The sequence below is a fragment of the Balaenoptera acutorostrata genome, chromosome 4, assembly GCF_949987535.1.
Source record: "Balaenoptera acutorostrata chromosome 4, mBalAcu1.1, whole genome shotgun sequence".
Classification (NCBI taxonomy): Eukaryota; Metazoa; Chordata; class Mammalia; order Artiodactyla; family Balaenopteridae; genus Balaenoptera; species Balaenoptera acutorostrata.
Window position 1 is genome coordinate 128,878,109 of NC_080067.1, and position 19,202 is coordinate 128,897,310.

The following is a 19,202-nucleotide window of genomic DNA, read 5'->3' on the forward strand; positions in this document are numbered from 1 at the left end:
CAGATATTAGATCTTATGAGATCTGTCCATTTCTGCAGAACTTATAATGACCGCGTGCACAAGTGTTGCAAGTTTAGCTGGGTTCACATTTAGATACTATAAATACAAAGATCTCTTCTTCTTGCAGTGAGGACTTGGTGAATTCACTCAGTTGGGTATAAATCTCCCATCTTTCCTGTCTGAAAGTCTGGTTGGGGTATACTTTTTATTGTGTGTGTGATACATTTAAAAAATAATTCTAACTCTAACACTTCACATGTACAAAATTACGGAAAACAACTCAATGGTTCTTACCACGGTCACATTTGCTTCAGATCTGTCTTTGTCATTTCCTCTTAAAGAGAGGGAAGCAAGTATATTTGTTTGTTTTTAATTACCTTTCTTGAGAGTGCCCTTTCTTTTGTCCAAGAGAAATTATTCTGACGCTTGCTAAAAATAGTAAGGAAAACTTTATTCAAAATTGTTGCAGTAGGGGTCAAGACTGCTGCAATGGAGCAAAAAGATTAAACATAACTCAGTACAAGGACAAGTAGGGATTTATAGCCAATGAGCAGAATGACAGGAGTCAATAGATGGAAAATTACTAACCGGAACTTGATTCAATTTCAAGGATAATGTTATTCTTACTAAACTGGCCTAATAGGACTCTTGCTAAAAGCAGGCCATGGACATAGACATTAAGGAGCTTGAATGGCATATTTGGATTTTGTCACTTTTCAGGTTTCTCTTATTTTTCTTCTCGACTCTGCTCAGATAAAAAATTTGTTCTTCCAATAAAGTTATTTATATTCATTATAATTTGTAAATTATTTTAATTTGGAAGTTAATATGATTGAGGGGACATATAGTACCTTAAGAGATGTTTCCATAACTTTATAGTTCATGTCGTCAGGAATTAATTTTCCCAATGCATAGAATACAGGGCACAAAACCTAGACAAATAATGCAAAGAATGCAACTTAAAGGTGAAACTTGGGCTTCCCTGGTGGCGCAGTGGTTGAGAATCTGCCTGCTAATGCAGGGGACACGGGTTCGAGCCCTGGTCTGGGAAGATCCCACATGCCGCGGAGCGGCTGGGCCCGTGAGCCACAACTACTGAGCCTGCGCGTCTGGAGCCTGTGCCCCGCAACGGGAGGGGCCGCGATAGTGAAAAGGCTCGTGCACCGCGATGAAGAGCGGTCCCCGCACCGCGATGAAGAGTGGCCCCCACTTGCCGTAACTAGAGAAAGCCCTCGCACGAACCGAAGACCCAACACAGCCAAAAATGAATAAATAAATAAATAAAGTAGCTATTAAAACAAATAAATAAATAAAGCTACAAGTTATCTAAATACTGTGGTATTCTTATAAGGATGGACAAATAATGAGCAGGATACAAATTCCTATAATAAATTCACTTTAAAAAAAAAAAAGGGGCTTCCCTGGTGGCGCAGTGGTTGAGAGTCTGCCTGCTAATGCAGGGGACACGGGTTCGAGCCCTGGTCTGGGAGGATCCCACATGCCGCGGAGCGGCTGGGCCCGTGAGCCACAGCTGCTGAGCCTGCGCGTCTGGAGCCTGTGCCCCGCAACGGGAGGGGCCGCGGTGGTGAGGGGCCCGCGCACCGCGATGAAGAGCGGTCCCCGTACCGCAATGAAGAGTGGCCCCCGCTTGCCGCAGCTGGAGAAAGCCCTCGCACGAACCGAAGACCCAACACAGCCAAAATAAATAAATAAATAAATAAATAAAGTAGGGGAAAAAAAAAAAAAAGGTGAAACTTTGTCTATGCCTATCTTCCTATCTGCATATATATATATCTCATCAGTTCTGGTCTTTCCACAGTTCTACTCATGGCATATTCCTCTTCCTTCCTCTAGGCTTTTTGTTTTTCTTTTTAACTGCCAAAATGTATTTCCTCCATACGACATTTCAAGCCTCTCATGATGTGAAAGCCTTACTCTTCTGAAAAGGCCTAATTTTCTGAAAATTACAATTTTGGGTTTACCAACACGAGATCCGACTACATTTGTTTAGCCTGAAGTCTTCACGTGTCGCCTCTGCCAGAGGCACATCCTTTTCCAAAAAGTGGCCCAATATCAATTGTTCGATTTCATTAACATGCCAACCTTGTGCCAGTGACTATGACTGCGGCTGCCTTGCTACTGGTTTGATATTTACAAAGCATACAATGTACAGGAATTTAGTTTCTGTTTTATTGTAGAGAGGAGTTATCAGTATTATCCTGCCTCACACCTCAAATACATTTTTAAATGTGGCTTTCAGTGTAGCATGTTTTGCCTGTAGCACGTTTGCATGCAGCGTCAGTAATTCCAAATTAAATCCCCGCTGAGATCATCAGGCAAGCAATTAGTGGCAATTGCTTGCTTTTACAGAAAAGCCAAATTATGCCCTAAGTTTATGGTTAAATTATAATAATATAATACACATACACACAGATGCTGTATTGAGGACAGAGTAGACTATGAGTCAGGTATTAATAGTTACATTAATGTGTGTGATTTTCATATTGAGCTATATATATTACACGCAAATATATTATTTATAAACCTCTCTCTAGAATATTATAATGCTAAAGCAGTTATAGTTCATATAGATTAAGCAGTAATAAAATATTTTATAGATGGAGCTAGAGCTAAAAATGGATATAGATATAGCTTAACTTTTGACTTTGAATATCGGGAAGTTTGGCTTCTCTTACGGTTGCACCCTAATTAGTTATACATTCTTAGATTTTTCACTTAATCTTCCCAGGTCTTGAAAAAGTTTTTTTCTTTCCTTTTCTCCTTGAAAATACCTTCTGTTCAATTTAACTGAACCACTGAATTAAAAATTAACTGACTGTTTAATATCCAGTAAATTTGATGTACAGTTTTAGAGAACCAAGTAAGCATCTTACATTGTGTAAGCCATCAGGTATATAATTGTGACCAAGACAAATCTTATTTTATTAAAGTATAATTGACTTACAATATTTCATTAGTTTCAGCTGTACAACATGGTAATTTGATATTTTTATACATCAGGAGATGATCACCAGGATAAGTCTAATTATCACCATAAAAATTACTACTAGATTATTACTACTGTCTATATTCCTCAGGCCATCCATACACACATTACATTCTTGAGACTTATTCATTTTATAACTTGAAGTTTGTTCCTCTTAATCTCCTTCCCCATGGCAACTGAAAATTTGTTCTCTGTATCTATGAGTCTGTTTCTGTTTTGTTATGTTTGTTTGTTTTGTTTCTCAGATTTCACATGTAAGTGAAGTCATATGGTACTTGTCTTTTTCTGTCTGACTTATTTCACTTAGCATAATACCCGCTAGGTTCATACATGTTGTCACAAATGGCAAAATTTCATTTTTTTATGGCTGAGTTATATTTCATTTTATATATATGTATATATCTCAATACCATATCTTCTCTTTTTTTTTTAAACGTAGTCAATTTGATTCTCCTTAAAGCACAAAATAGAGTCTTTGGTTGTACAAACATCACTAGTTACAGTCTCACCAGGAGGTTCCGGGTGGGGACGGGGCCATCAGTCAGCGGCCAGAACTCCTGAGGGGACCTCTTTAAAATGCTAAAAGCCGGGTTAAATGACTCGAGGCAAGGGTGGTGTTGGAGCTGGCAGGGTCCCCACCCCAATATACCATATCTTCTTTATCTGTTAAACCCATAAGATTCAGATCATTTGGTGGAGGAACAGTCATATATCAATAGATCATTCCAATTTCTATGACCACGCTGAGGGAGAGCATAGGATCTGTGGGAACACAAAGTAAGGGAACTAACCCACAATTGAAGGTTGTGGAAAGGCTGTGTTAAGTTAGCGTGGAGCTTAGTTTTGAAGGCAGCCAGGTAAAGGGAAGGACAGACACATTGCAGCTAAGGGAAAACCATAAGCAGATACATCTGTGTAACATTAGCACACTTAAGTGCCAATATGTGTCACTATTTATCTGATCCTCTTTTGTGGGACATTAAGTTGTTTTGAGATTTTGTTATTACAATAACAATGTGCTAAAAGTCCTTTATATTAACATTTGATAATATTTCTACTTATTTCTCTGGAGAGATGTCTAAGACTAGTTTGCAGAATCAAGATTACAAAGTTTTTTTTAAGGCTTTTATGTTCCAGAGGAATTGTCCCAAATATATTCTCCTCAATAATGTATGATAAAGTCCGCATCACCAACACATTGCTAGTAGTGAATATTATAATATTCCTGGGTTGAATGGAAATTCAATGGACTGTAGTTAATATTGCCCCAGATTCACATACCACGCCTACAACTTTGTACTAGAATAAGCTTGATAGCTCTTACTCCGGATCCCTCATGCTTATGACAAAGTAACACTTTCTTCACAAAGTCATGAAAAAGATTAAATGAAATAAAATGTATAAGCTTACTGTCACATAGAAAGCATTCAATAAACATTTCATACTTCTATGTGAGATTGGCATTGAAAACATACAGTAAAACATGTATAGGACAAGAATATTTAAATAATTATTTGTGCGTTTGTGCTGGAGATTATAATTCTTATATTACATATCTGATATATAATCTGTTGATATAACAAAATTGGGAGAAGATCATCTTTAAGTAATTTGGGTAGTAAAACAAAAGGTTTAATTTAGGCAGTTTGAAATTGATAACTTATGAGGGATATTAAGTTCTAAATAGCTAATATTAGTAGCAACAATAATCAGTATAAATACCAGCAACGTTTTAGCTACCACTTAATTTAAGAGTATGTTTTTATGTAGAAATTTGTAAAATGAATCCTCTCAATTATACAGTCAAGATATTGAGACTCAAAGAAGTTATGGTTGCTTGGCATTTGGGCTATGTCATAGTTCTTGAATGGAACAAGACTAAAAACCATGTCTGTGTCTTCAAAATTAGGTTTCTTCAATAAAATGATATAATGCATTTATAATGTATTTTCTATTTTCTCTTACCTATCATTACAGAGGTCTGGTGTAGGGGCCTGACAATTGACACAGCATTATAGAAACTGATTAATATTCAAATTAACTTTTGTTGATTAAATTAAACATACCTGGTTATTAAAAACTGGAAATGACATTTCAGGAAAATATTTGTTGTTTAGTTGTGATATTACCATTTCAATTTAGATTTTATATCTGCCTTAAAATATTTTATAGAAGAAATTATATGACTAGGACAAAGTTAAAAAATGACACAAGACCACAGATTTTGTTTTATCCTAAACTCTCACTTTATAATATGAGTTGCTTCAGAACTATATTTCACATATGTAGAGAGCCATTAATTTACTTCATGGAAATTTTTGTCAGATTATTAAAAGCAAACAACTCTGAATGTTAATATTTCATATTTTAATAATTGGCTGACTTTGAATATTTTTATATTAATATTAAAATGATTTGATGAAACAGTCAAATGATATATTTTCATTATTTCTGACATCACGTATTAAATATACGAAATTAGAATTGCTGTGGCTTCTTTTTGTAGTCAGTAATGATTACTATTGTTTATACTAATTAAATGACTCTCTTAAATAAAAGGTCTGTAATGTTATATTATGTTGCTTTACAGATGCTCCCAAGTTCATATCAAACCAAACAATCTATTACTCTTGGGAAGGAAATCCAATCAATATAAGCTGTGATGTGAAATCTAATCCACCAGCATCAGTCCATTGGAGAAGAGAGAAATTAGTCTTGCCAGCTAAAAACACCACTAATTTAAAGACATATAGTGCAGGGAGAAAAATAATATTAGAGGTAAGTCTTCATGTACATATCAACAAATTGTATTATTTTAGCAGTTATCTACTATTTTAGAACATGTTTAAATATCTTAGTATCTTAATATATTATATAAGATATATTTCTATCCTATAATATACATATACCCTGTTGTATATATTTCATGTTTACTTACTTAAGGGAAATTTTATGCATTTGGATCATGGCTCATTAATGGTTAATGTTTCACTACTTATATAGTAATATGGGTATATAGCAAAAGCCATTATTCTTAATGAATCTATTTTTGGAAAAAAACCACAATTATATCAGGAAAAAAATAGGGAGAAAGAATGAGTAATTTGTCAGTTATTGAGGGCCAAATGTTTAATTTCAGTGTTGCTACTGGACATTGAGTCTGTGGTTACACCTTCCTGCTCCTTAGACCGGTATATATAAACGCTATCTACTGGCTACATATTTACACGTTCCTAAATAAACCAGATTTACTTGTTCATTGCCTCATTTTATTTTATTATTTTACATTAAGTTTGTAGATAATTGTTTGTATACTGCCAAGTGCCTGGCCTTTAAATTCTGTTTGAATACAATACCTTTAATTTAATAATTGCAGATTATGTGTGTGTATATCAATTTCCAAAGTTTATATAAGTCTGTGACAATGATCGTCAAGCCTCCCAATTTAGGATGCTTTCATAACAATTAGGAATCTTCCTCAAACAACCTTTTTAGCTAAAAAGATGCTACATTTTCTCTATTAATTCAGTATACATAAATTTTAAAGATGCATGTTTTAGAATAACATTTGAGATCCATGCCGCATTAACTTAAAGGTATTCGCATTGGTGGCATATTAACACTTCCGCCCAATAAATGGACTTAGTGAAACATTTAGTTGATACAATGATTTTAGCTATCACTTCCCCCAAATGTTTGGATAGCTGACTGACTGTTTGGTAATTAAGCCACTTTGTCTAAATCTATTTCAATTTAAATTGGTTTTTTTTTTTTTTGGTTTGTTTGTTTTTTGGCATCTGTATTAGAAGAACTATTGGCAAATTGACAGGGAGCTCAATGTCACAAAGACTTTGGCCAGATTCAATTGAAATTTTAGGTATTTAACCATAGCAGAAAACTGAGGTTAGGTTTAACTTCAGTTTGGGTCACTGTATTAGTGTCCTAGGGCTGCCATAACAAAATACCACAGACTGGGTGGCTTAAAAAACAGAAACAATTTTTCCACACATTTCCGGAAGCTAGAAGTCCAATATCAAGGTGCCAGAAGGGTTGGTTTCTGTTGAAACGTATCTCCTTGGTTTGCAGATGGTGCTCTCTCACTGTGTACTCACATGACCTTTCCTCCGGGGATGCAGAGAAAGAGAGAGCGAGCTCTGGTGACTTTTCTTCTTATAAGGACACCAGGCCCCACTCCTGTGATCTCGTTTAACCTTAATTACCTTCTTAAAGACCCTATCTCCAAATACAGTCACTTTAGAGATTAGGGTTTCAACATTTGAATTTTGTGGAGGGACATGATTCAGTCCATAACAGGTAGATTTAAGTTCATGTTTAAATGACAGACTGATCTGTAATTTCGGCTTTACTTCATCTTGCCACTTTTCAGTTTCTGAAATAGCTCATAATTCTCTAATCAATGTCAGCAACCTTTATAAATCGACATTTAAATATTTTACTCATATAAAGCTTTCATGTCATTTAATCTTCTGCCTAAATGGCATTTCTCCCCACCCCAAAGTAAAAACTAAGCAATTTTTGTTTATACATAGCCAAGTAATATTTGTTAAAGTGTTGACCTTGAGCATAAACTTGTTATGTGTATACTATTTTCAAAAATTATATTTAAATCCTGAATAAATAATACAGATGAGTAACTAACATAACTTAAAGACAAAATAAAGCAAAATAACAATAACAACAATAAAAAGCAATAATAATCATTACTAATCTTGAATTAGTACCATACATATTTCCTTAGGATAGTACATTATAATTATTTTTATTTAGTAATTATTATAGTAGTGATATAATTGCTAATTCTTAAGAACATATAAAAAACTATAAAAAAATCAATTTTACAATTAATAACAAATTGGTCAATAATAGATTTCTTGAATTAATTTTTAAACTTCTTCCTTTTTCTTTGATTAAATACATATATTCATTTTTTAATTTATGATATTTTGAAAGTAACAAAACATTCTATAAATCCTTTGAGTTATTGCCAATAAATACATTTCTAAAGGACATCCAGATTTGTTCGTTTGTTTTGCCTAGGCACTCCCCTGAGGTAAGAGGACAACTTTTCAATATATGAACAAAATTTGATGCAGGAGGTTTCTAATAGGTTGATTGGAATAATATTCTGCTCTGGATCATCTGTATTGTTCCTTGCCCTGAGTGAAGATGCAAAGTGTTAAATAAGTGATTTTCTCACCATGGAATATACAGAAAGAGGAAATCAAGTTTTTGGAGGTTTAGGAAAAAGACTTGCAAACTCCTTTATTAACATTGTACTCTCAGTTTATATTTTGGTGTTCAAAACCACATTTGTTATTCTGTTACATTCTATCAAAGCCCAACATCTGAAGTAAACTTGAATTATTTTGACTGCATATTAAAATATGAAGAAGTGGTATCATAAGTAGATGTTTCTAGCACTTATTAGATAAATATCAATAATAAATTGCATATTTTAAACATTTAAATATTTAAAATAAATATATATTATGTATCTTTGTTGTATATTATTTTGATAAAATTATCTATTATTTCACCGTGCTGGGATTGGGTGTACAACCACTATTGGACTTTACTGTTTTCCTAGAATACACCAAATATACTGCAGGGCACATGATTTGGCCCAGTTGTCTAGATCTGTGTGCTTTTAATAGTCTGTGCTACTAGGGGTATTTTCTGTATTTTTTAATCATAAAACACGATAAAGAAATTATTTCAGATAGAATTATAAAGCTTTTATCTTTTGATAGGCAAACTCCCAGGAACAGAAAAACAACTGAATTGAGCTTTTTAAAGTTTTATTCCAGTTAAAATAGGTATATTTAAGTTACTTCATTAATCTTGAGGAGCTGTGCAATAGTCAGGATTCTTTGTCACAGCCATCCTGTCTTTGCGTTGCATTGATTCAGTACACATTCTTCCCTATGGGGTATACAAATGTCTTTCTCATATGCCTGTAGAAGAAAGACATTTTTTTGGTCAAATTCCTTTCTCAGTAGTAAAATTATTTTAGAGTTAAATTAACCTAATTTATTAAAACCTGAATGTATGAAAAATGAATATTTTAGTCACTTAGAAGTACTTATATAAGAGCTGTTAAAGCCTCTAGTCCTTACACGTATGATCTATTCCTAGATGGACAGCTGACTAGAAGATGAATGACACAGCTTTTTTGTACTCTTTCAGAATTATCATCTTCAATGGACCTCAAAATTGCACTTTTAGTTAATAGCCTCCCATTAACACAAAACCATTTCCCCCTTTGGGGACAGACTTGAAATTAACAGCAACTCTTGTTGTAAGCATATTCTCTCTTAATAATAGTAACTGGGATTGAAAATTATATCTTTACTATCATCAAATCTCTTTTCTGAATTGATACTTCAGAATTTCGGTACATTATAATTACAGGGTTGGTCCCACCATTCAGCAATAGAATCCCAGAATGTTAACTTAATTATGGATTTCAAATGTGTAAGGACTGAGGTCAGCTATTTTCCACCTAAACTGAAAGAGAATTATAGGAATTGAACAGAAATGGAGGAAAGATACTGTTATTAGATATCAAGATAATGTGCCTATCTACAGGAATTGCTACACAAGGGCAATATTTCCTTGCAAAATGCCTTCCTGGAAAGATTTTCCTTTTAAATGGGTCCTCATCTTTTGTTAGTATTTTATGTTCAATAAAGTCATAAGAGGAAGAGAAAGCTGACATATTTTGAGCCTTTCTTAACTTTAAATCTGCCTGTTCTTAGGCTACAACCTAGAAAACAAAGAGTTAACAGCGCTTTTGGTACAAGATTCCTATTTTCAAAGTCAGGTCTGCAGCAATTACAGAATACATATTTTTTAAACTGTGTACTACTTTCTGAACTTTCATTTGTAATTAATGATTTTTCTATTCAAAATATGTAACAAAATAGTGGCATTTACTTAATAAATTGTTAGACTAACTATAATTTACCTGGGCCTATGGGTAGTACAGATACATGGATTACATCTTAAAAGGACAGAAAAAAGAGTTACGGCAGGCAGTTGTGAATAATTGAATATGTGTAAAGATGGTAAGGCATGCTAGAGGCTATTTTAAAATTTCTGTGATATTATTTTAAAATTGTGAAATTTTTATTATTATACTTATTTTAGATTGCACCTACATCTGACAATGACTTTGGACGATATAATTGCACAGCCACTAACCGTATAGGAACAAGATTTCAAGAATATATTCTTGCTTTGGCTGGTAAGTATAGCACAGTAATTTCTGAGAATTCATAAAATATTTCTGGAAGTAAATAACATTTACATTTTGATAATCCTGATACAGGTTATTATTAGAAACAAAGAACTGGTGCTTAAAAATTTAGAACAGTTGTATCTGATATATAGTGAGGACTTCAAGATTAATTTTAACCCTGATTCTAATTCCCCCAACTTTATATATGACACATCTATGAAAGAAGTAGGAAACGTATGTCTTAAGACATCAAATTACATTTCATGTAAAGTAAGAATCTTGTCAAAAAATAAAAACAAAAGATATCTTTAGAGAAAATGAAATTAATCTATTTTAAAATTCTAAATTTGAAAGAACAAATAGTAACCTTATGTTTAAGCTAAATAGAAAATTTAGTTATGTAACTTGCTGAAATGTTTCATTTTGTATATATAAAGGCATTCCAGTTCTTCCCTTAAAGCTTAAAGATATAAAAATAATATCATGTAGATTAAAATTTACTTTAACTAGAAACCCTGATATGTTTTTATTTATATTTATGTGAGTATATACAAGCACATATAGTTATAGAATTTGCCATTATGTTTTACAAGACTGATTAGGAATCTGGAAATATACATTTTTATGCTTTGCAAAGTTCAGATGATGCAAAAATGTGATGTATTGTCTTCTAAGTCCAGGTCAAGAAATATCAGAAAATTACTGTAATCTTATGTTTTGATAGAATAAATAACTTCCATGAAAATATTTTAAAACTTTTTCAGATTTCAAATATGTAACTATTCTTTTATATTATTATGAATGATATTTATTTCTTTTGATTTGTAAATATATCTCAAAATAAATCATTAGTTGTAAAGATCAAAAGGGAAATTTAAAAGTTTACAAAGCTCATAATAATCAAATTATTGTGTAACTGTAAAACCTGCCATACTCCAATTCAAGTTTTATTTTACTACACTGGGGGGAAAGGAAGAGAAGGATTGTGTGCAACGGTTTTAGGGAAGGAAACAAGAAGGAAAAAGTTAAGATGAGAGGTAAAGATAGAAGGGAAAGGAGGCTGAAGGGATGAAATAAGGAAGGAAATAAACCACTGTGCACTGTCTGCCAGGAAGTCATTAGAAAACTAATCTCAGTGAAAGTCATTGGAAGTAGACTCTACACATTTAGGCATCTGAATAAACCATAATACAAGCAAATTAAGTTCTAGGAAAATGAAACATGTTCAATCACATCAAATTCATTGACAATAAATTGAAGTATCAACTGTAATGGTGAGAAGAATCCACTACTCATATTAATTCCAAGCCTTAGTAAATTAGGCAATGTTCTTGTAATTTGTATGAACTTTTTATAAATAATAACTAGACATATGATTATTATATTACTATATATATTTATGTATAATTATATTAATACTGATGTACTGTTATATATTGTCTTTTTTTACGAGGCAATGTATATGACCCAGTTTTCTATAAGGTAAAACTTGATAAATGACCAAACATTTTTTTTCAGTTATTGAGAGTTCATAATTCTAAGAAAATATGAAAAATAGAACATTATACTGTTGAGATTTAAACAATCTTATTAAATTCAAGGAAATACTAATGTCTGTGTACCTTCATATCTCACATTACTTACAGTAATATTTTTCATTAAAAAATATATTTTATACATATCCTTCTAATGAAGACATGCAATTAGTGAGTTTCCCTCTTTCCCACTATAATAAAAAACAGAAAATGTTCATTCAAGATAAGAGTTATTATGTTGTTGGAAATATTCTCAAATACTGCAATTGTCCTCATATTCCAAAATCTTGTGACTAATACAGGCTAAAACTTTGTTTCAGAAAAGATATATTCAACTGAAATTGTTATGAAGATATAAAAATGAATTAGACACTGTATCTTAGGTGGGAAACATACCTTTAAATATCAATATTTATGAATATGATTCCTTTGAGGAGACTCCTTTATTTAATGCTTATAAAATTTAGTCTTTCCTAAAGAATTCAAACACTAAAAGTATAATGTGATTTTAAATGAAATATTATGAGAAACATTATATAGAAATTTAAATATTTCAAAATATATGTTAATACCACCATTCAATATGTCATTGGCCTATTTGACCTAGTAATAGGTCAAGCTCATTTGACTTATGTTATTTTACACTGTAACATATTACTTTGTTCCCAAAGAGCAATAAATTAAAACAGGCAAAATTTAGCATGAAATTTTGTACTACATATTCAGTGAAAAAAGGAAAAGCTACATTTTAAATTATTTTACATCAAAAATATTTTTTTCTTCCCTCCTTTCTTCCTTCTTTCCTTCCTTTTTTCCCTCCTGGATAATTAAATCCTACCTCTGAGCAAAGTAGGCATTTGTATATGGATGGGGTAGGGCACAGCAGCCTGGCATAAGGTGCTAGACCCTGAAGGGAGTGAATGGAGTTAAGGGGTCTTCAGTGGTTCAGTGTTGGAGCCCAGGCTGTGTGAAAAGGATGTGCCTGTTTTAAAACAGAAACAACAACCCAGAGAGGAGGATTAGAACCTGATCAGAGTAAGGAGGGTTTTAAATGAAGGAGTGGGGGCAGTGATGGATGATTCATTTCTGCAAAGTTGGTAGGGTTAGCATGGCTAATATAGCTAATATAGTTATTTCACCTTTGGAGAAGAGATAGGGAAAAGGCAAAAATTAGAATGATCCTGGGCTGATGATTGGTTATTGGGGGTACTCTGGTCTTATGTACATAGATGGATAGAGAAAAGAAGTGAAGGTGGTGTGTGTGTGTGTGTGTGTGTGTGTGTTCAGCCACTTCTACAAGGAGCTTCCTTTGCCAGGAATGTGATTTAGAAAACAATTTCTGAGCAAATTCTACACACTGAGATGATTTGGGAGCTACAACATCCCAATAACAAAAGAGCACACTTGGCAGACAGATCTTGGTTTCTAAGTACCCTTCTTCACTGGGAGTAACCAGGGCTGTTTGTAAAATTGGCTGATTCTAGGAGTGGGGCAGAGAAGTACAAGATAAGCCTGGAATAATGTGTTGAGCCATAAAGAAAGGATTTTTTTTTTAAAAGGATGGCTGTATGTTAAAAACATCCATTATCCAACTTTAACAAACATCAGAATATACATTAATTCAGCTGAGGAACATCAATGGTTGCTAAGGAGGTTGTGAGAGTTAGATGAGAAAAAAATCAATATGTCTTAAAGTACCTACTCCCAAATTATTAGTTAGTTACAAAGGGAAAAATAGTAACTTTACAGTTGACAAAACTAGCAGATCCCATTTTGATTAAGTGATCAAAGTTAATATCATTAGCAGTGAGAAAATTAAACTTGCATACTATCAAAAAGAGGCAATGGGAAGAACACAGAATAACAGCTGTGATATTCTTGCCAAAAATGAATAATCAGAATCTAGTGTGAGGAAATATAAGACAAATCCAAATTGAGGTACCATCTACAAAATAACTAGCCTTCAAAGTGTCAAAGCCATGAAAAGCAAGGAATGATTGAGGAAAAGACACATAACAAATAAATTCCATGCATACATCCTTTTGTTATAAAGGACATTATTGGAATAAGGGTAAAATTTGGTTGTGGTCTTTGGATTAGATGGCATTTAATTATTTCATAGATCTTATGTAGGAGGATGTTATGTTGCAGAAAATAAATGCTAAAGCTAGCATCATGTCAACTTACTTTAAATAGTTCAGATTAAAAAGAAAAGTTCCATGCACTATTCTTGCAAATTTTTTATAAATATACATTTATTTTAAAAGGATAAAGAATAAAAAGGAAAGAAACTAAGGCCAATAAACAAATATGCATAAGATAGAGCCGCTTTAGAAAAGCAACATAACTTGTGAACACAGGTGACTATCTTAATAAATAGCCACATCTTTTGCATGTGTGCATACATACTTTGATATATGATCCTGTAAGTTGCTTTAAATTATTAAGAAGAGCATTTTTCATATTAAATAATCATTTATTCACATACTACTAATGTTTTAAAATATTCAGGTATAATTTTCACTCTAAAATATAGCAATTTATTTAGACATTTCTTTTAAATCTCTTAATAAGTATGATGATAGCATTGTTCTTAACAATGGAGATACAGTCTTCAGTAACAGTGAAAATATAACAGGGTATAGAAATAGGCATATGGATGCCACTCATACTCACGAGCTGGATATTTCACCTCCATGCCTCCCGCTTATTTTGCCATTATGTCTGTTGGGAAAGAACAGCTATATAAAGTTATAGTAAGAAGAGATAGAAATGATTAGCTAAATTGAATCATGAGTACTCATCTTCATAATTGTCATAGTAGTTCAATGAATTACACGAGACATTTATACCTATTTTATAGAAGAAAGTTGCATTCACAAATTAGGAAAAAATATGTAAAAACACATTTGTTGTTATTAAATCTATCATTATAACAATTTAAATAATGAGTAGACTAAAATATTGGCTAGATGAAAGTGCTCCAGATGGCAGCATTCCTTTTTATGGTACCATTTCCTATGTATGAACTTAATGGGTCAAGTCCTATTCTTTAATCCCATCTTTGTTTTTACATTTTCACAAAAGTAATACCAAGGAACCTGCGATTGTTCATTTCTAGAATTTTTTTAAAATAAGATATATTTCACTGTGCTTTGATTAAATCACAAAAACCCTTCTATTAAACTCTGGCTTCATATTCATGGGCAAAGATTGGTCCAGTCCTCTTTGGTTTAGTTCTCATCTTCAGAAAACTGAAATAAATACTTCTTTTCTATAATTTTATGGGAAACACAACATTTTTCACATGTGCTTGATAACTAATTTTGTTAGATTAATGTTTTATCAACATGCCAAATAAAAATAAAATTAGATAGAGACTGAGACAGAAAGAGATTTTTTTTTAAGGATTTCATCATGAATTTTTTAAAAAGCTACCTCCTGGTGACTTTCTAGCTAGGAAGCATACTTTGTTGTTTTTTTTTTATTTAAATGCCTATCTTGGAGCAAATTAAAAATGTAGAACACATAAGGATAAATGAAATTGCAACCATATAGTTAACAATTATCATTTCTTCTTTATAGTTTTCTACTTCCAATAGATCATAATCTGACAAGCCATTCTGTATATGTATATGTGTATTTTAAAGAGCTTTTCCTGAAAGACTTTATCTTTTCAGCCCCATCAAATGATTTTATGCATAATTTTCTTAACTTTGTTAATTCATTTCATCACTGCTATACTTAGTTTTTAACTGTAAACTTTTCATATTAAACCTTAATATGGAGATCTCACCTTTGCTTCATTAATAGACACCCTTTTCTGATCAAGTTACCTTCTCCTGGGCAGTTTCAGGGGAGGGACTCTGCTGTAAGCTGTCAGCAGTTAACACTTACAGCACTGGGGAAAGGGAGCCTTGGACCTGAAGGGGGTTTCAGCATGCCACAGCAGCCTCTCCAAGATCTACCTGAGAAGACCATTGCGAGGACTAAGTGAGGAAATGCAGCCAAAGCACTAGCACACGGTGTGTGCTCGACAAGTGTTAGTGACTTACTATTATAGCCAAATTATAGTTTATATTTGTCACTTTTCTTATGGGTATAAGAAATAAACTATAAACAATAATCCATATTGTTGATGTCTCTTTAGATATAATACCCAGATCTGGACATCACAGATGAATGCACAGTAAAATCTGATAATGGGATAATGACCTTGTTTATTCTGAACCCTGTATTTTATTAAGTAATACAAAATTTCATTTGATTTTGCCACATTTTTCCTTCCAGTGTTTTTTCCTACATCTTTTTCACACAAACTGCTATTAAGTGAGGTCCCCTGTGCTATGTTTCACAATTGATTTCTTTTTTTAACCTCAGTTCAGGACTCTGTACTTACCCCTATTAAATTTCATCGTGCCCATTTGAGCTCATCATTTTAATCTACTGAGACCCTGTCAAATCCAATATTTTTGCTCTCTTTCTCAGATTGATCTAATTCACAAATATCATGAAGCAGTTGTCTGTATTTTCACCTAGGTCGTGGGTAAGCCTATACAAGTCATTTTTGTGAATAGAGACCATCTTACAGGTTAAACTGGATCAATTGAACAGAATTCTGTAGATATGGAATTATAGTCAATCTACTTGCCCTTGTACCTGGACAGCATTTTATCCAGACCCTTGTTCTGTAAAACTTGAAAGCAGGTTAAAATTAGTTCACTTGAGAACACACTTTCTTCAACTGAATATAAAACTAGATTTCTCTTACATGATCAGTTTTATGATCTAGCCTGGAAAATCTACATCTTTCTCTTTTTTTCCTATATTATAAGGCAAGTTTTTATTTGTCTTCAAAAACTATTTATGACATCCTTGTAATTTCCTCATTCCCATACACCTCTGAAAAAATTATACTAATATAACTAGATATTATTTTTAGGGATCCATGCTTGTATCAATTCTGAATCACTTGTTAATCTACTCACTCAGCATGCATAAAGTGTGATTCTGGTAGGTGCTAAGCACTGGTTTAGATCTTGGGAATCCGAAGATGAATAATATTTAGCAACTGATTTTCACAAGTAAGCTATAGTATAAAAGATATGAGTTGCAATAGAAGTGTGAATCAAATGCTTGGAAACACAAAATGAAATTATGATTGTAATTCTTGGGAAAAGCTTCAGACAGGTATCAACTTTTGAACTCAATCTGAAGGAGTAGAAACAGATCCAATGAAGAAGTAGTAGAAAGATAGAAAGAATCAAGATGGGAAAAGGCATGAGCATTTAATGGAGGACTGGATGGCATATGCTGTGGGTGGGTCAGTGGTGGTGATATGAACAGAAAGTCAGTAAGAAAGCAAATTATGGATCTTCTTAAAAACATTCATCATGTTTACATTCTGTTACATCATATATACAGCAAGGGAAGTTTGGAGTTTTTAGTCATAAAGCAACATGATCCACTTATCATGAAACAACTATCTTGATTTCTATGTTTCTATTTCTATCTTTCTCTAAATAGCCTAATATATAAATGTATATGTATATATATATATATATATATATAGAGAGAGAGAGAGAGAGAGAGAGTATATATATAAAATATACATACAAAATTAGGGAGATAGATTGCTTTTCTTTTGATCTGGTGAATGTCAATATAAAAAAAATAAGCCTTTTTTTCTTTCTTTTCTGTTTTTCTCTTTCTTTTTTCTCCCTCCCTCCCTTTCTTTCTTTTTTTTAAATAAATTTATTTATTTATCTATCTATTTATCTATCTATCTTTGGCTGTGTTGGGTCTTCATAGCTGCACGTGGGATTTCTCTAGTTACAGCGAGCGGGGGCTACTCTTTGTTGCAGTCCAAAGGCTTCCCATTGCAGTGGTTTCTCTTGTTGCAGAGCACGGACTCTAGGCACACGGGCTCAGTAGTTGTGGCACATGGGCTCAGTAGTTGTGGCTCACGGGCTCTAGAGCGCACTCTCAGTAGTTGTGGCACACAGGCTTAGTTGCTCCGCAGCATGTGGGATCTTCCCGGATCAGGACTCAAACCCATGTCCCCTGCGTTTGCAGGCAGATTCTTAACCACTGCACCACCAGGAAAGTCCTTTTCTTCCTTCCTTCCTTCCTTCCTTCCCTCTTTTCTTTCTTTCTTTCTTTCTTTCTTTCTTTCTTTCTTTCTTATTCTAGAGTGGAAAATAATTCCTTCTGTCTTACATAAAATTATTGTGACCTTATGAATCCTTCTGGCTACTGTATCATTTCTCCACTTCTGCACCATTTCTGTTAATAAAGTTCACAAAATAATTGACTATATTTGCTGTATCTAATTACTTTCCTCTCATTCTGTCACAAACACTTTCAGTCTTGTTTTTACCTCTACTGCTCTGTGAAACCTACTATTATCAAGGTATCCATTGACCTTCTCATGCTCGATCCAGCGGTCAATTCTCAATCCTCATGCTTCTTCATCTAGCAGCAGATTACACAGTCGAGTGTGTCTTTCTCCTTGAGTCATCTCCCTAACCCACAACATAGCAGTCATGTCACCATGCTTTCCTGGTTTTTCTTCTTCCTCATCGGGCTCTTTTTGGTCTTCTTTCCTAGTAGTTCCATATTTCTCTGAACTTTAAAAATCACTGTACTTCAGTTTGGGGGTCTCTTTTTATTTTATCTACACTCACACCTTTGTTATTCTAATTTTTATGATTTAAATACCACCTATACTCTAAAACTCCAAAATATGTCATCAGCTTGGATATTTTCCCTGAATTCTATACTTTTATATCAAGCTTAATTCCCTCTCCACAAAGATGTTCTAGAGCCAGTGCAAATCTCCAAATGTCCAGATATCAAAAGCGAATCTGTATTCACCTCTACATATCTTCCTTTGGCATTCTTTCCTATCTCAGTAAGTGGCAACTGCCTCCAGTTGTTCAGGTCAAGAGACTCACAGTCATCGTTAATCAACTTGTTTACTCAGACCATACACCCAACACTTTAGCAAGTCTTATTGACTCTTTTACCAACAAGGTGTTTACAGGGTCTTACTATTCTCATGAAATTTCTATATTCTATATTCTATACTCTAGTTGTTTTTGTTGGTTTGGTTTGGTTTTGCTTTTAATGTATATTTTTGCATAAAGTCCTAAACTGGCTTTCCCATTTGGCTTCTGACCCCCCCTGGAGTATAGCCTAAATAAAAGATCACGAGGGCTTCTTATTATTAAACAAATAGTTAAGTAATTAAGGCATAATTCTCTTCTGCTGAAGGCATTCCAGTGGCTTCCTATTTTGTTCAGAGATGAAGCCATAGTGATTATAAAGACCTATCACGCTTCACAAGGTTTCTCTTCACCCCACCCCCAGTGGCCTTCTCTGAACTCCATCTCCTTTC

The 19,202-nt window shown here is 33.3% G+C and overlaps 1 protein-coding gene across 2 annotated transcripts in view; it reads left to right on the forward strand.

Moving 5' to 3' along the window:
- NCAM2 (neural cell adhesion molecule 2) overlaps positions 1-19,202 on the forward strand; it is a 497,247-nt gene that overhangs the window by 375,732 nt on the left and 102,313 nt on the right. For both annotated transcript variants that reach the window (XM_007164135.2, XM_007164136.2), the window contains exons 10-11: positions 5,598-5,785; positions 10,178-10,274. In XM_007164135.2, coding sequence (XP_007164197.2) covers positions 5,598-5,785; positions 10,178-10,274 — 285 coding nt within the window. The remainder of the gene's footprint in view (positions 1-5,597; positions 5,786-10,177; positions 10,275-19,202) is intronic.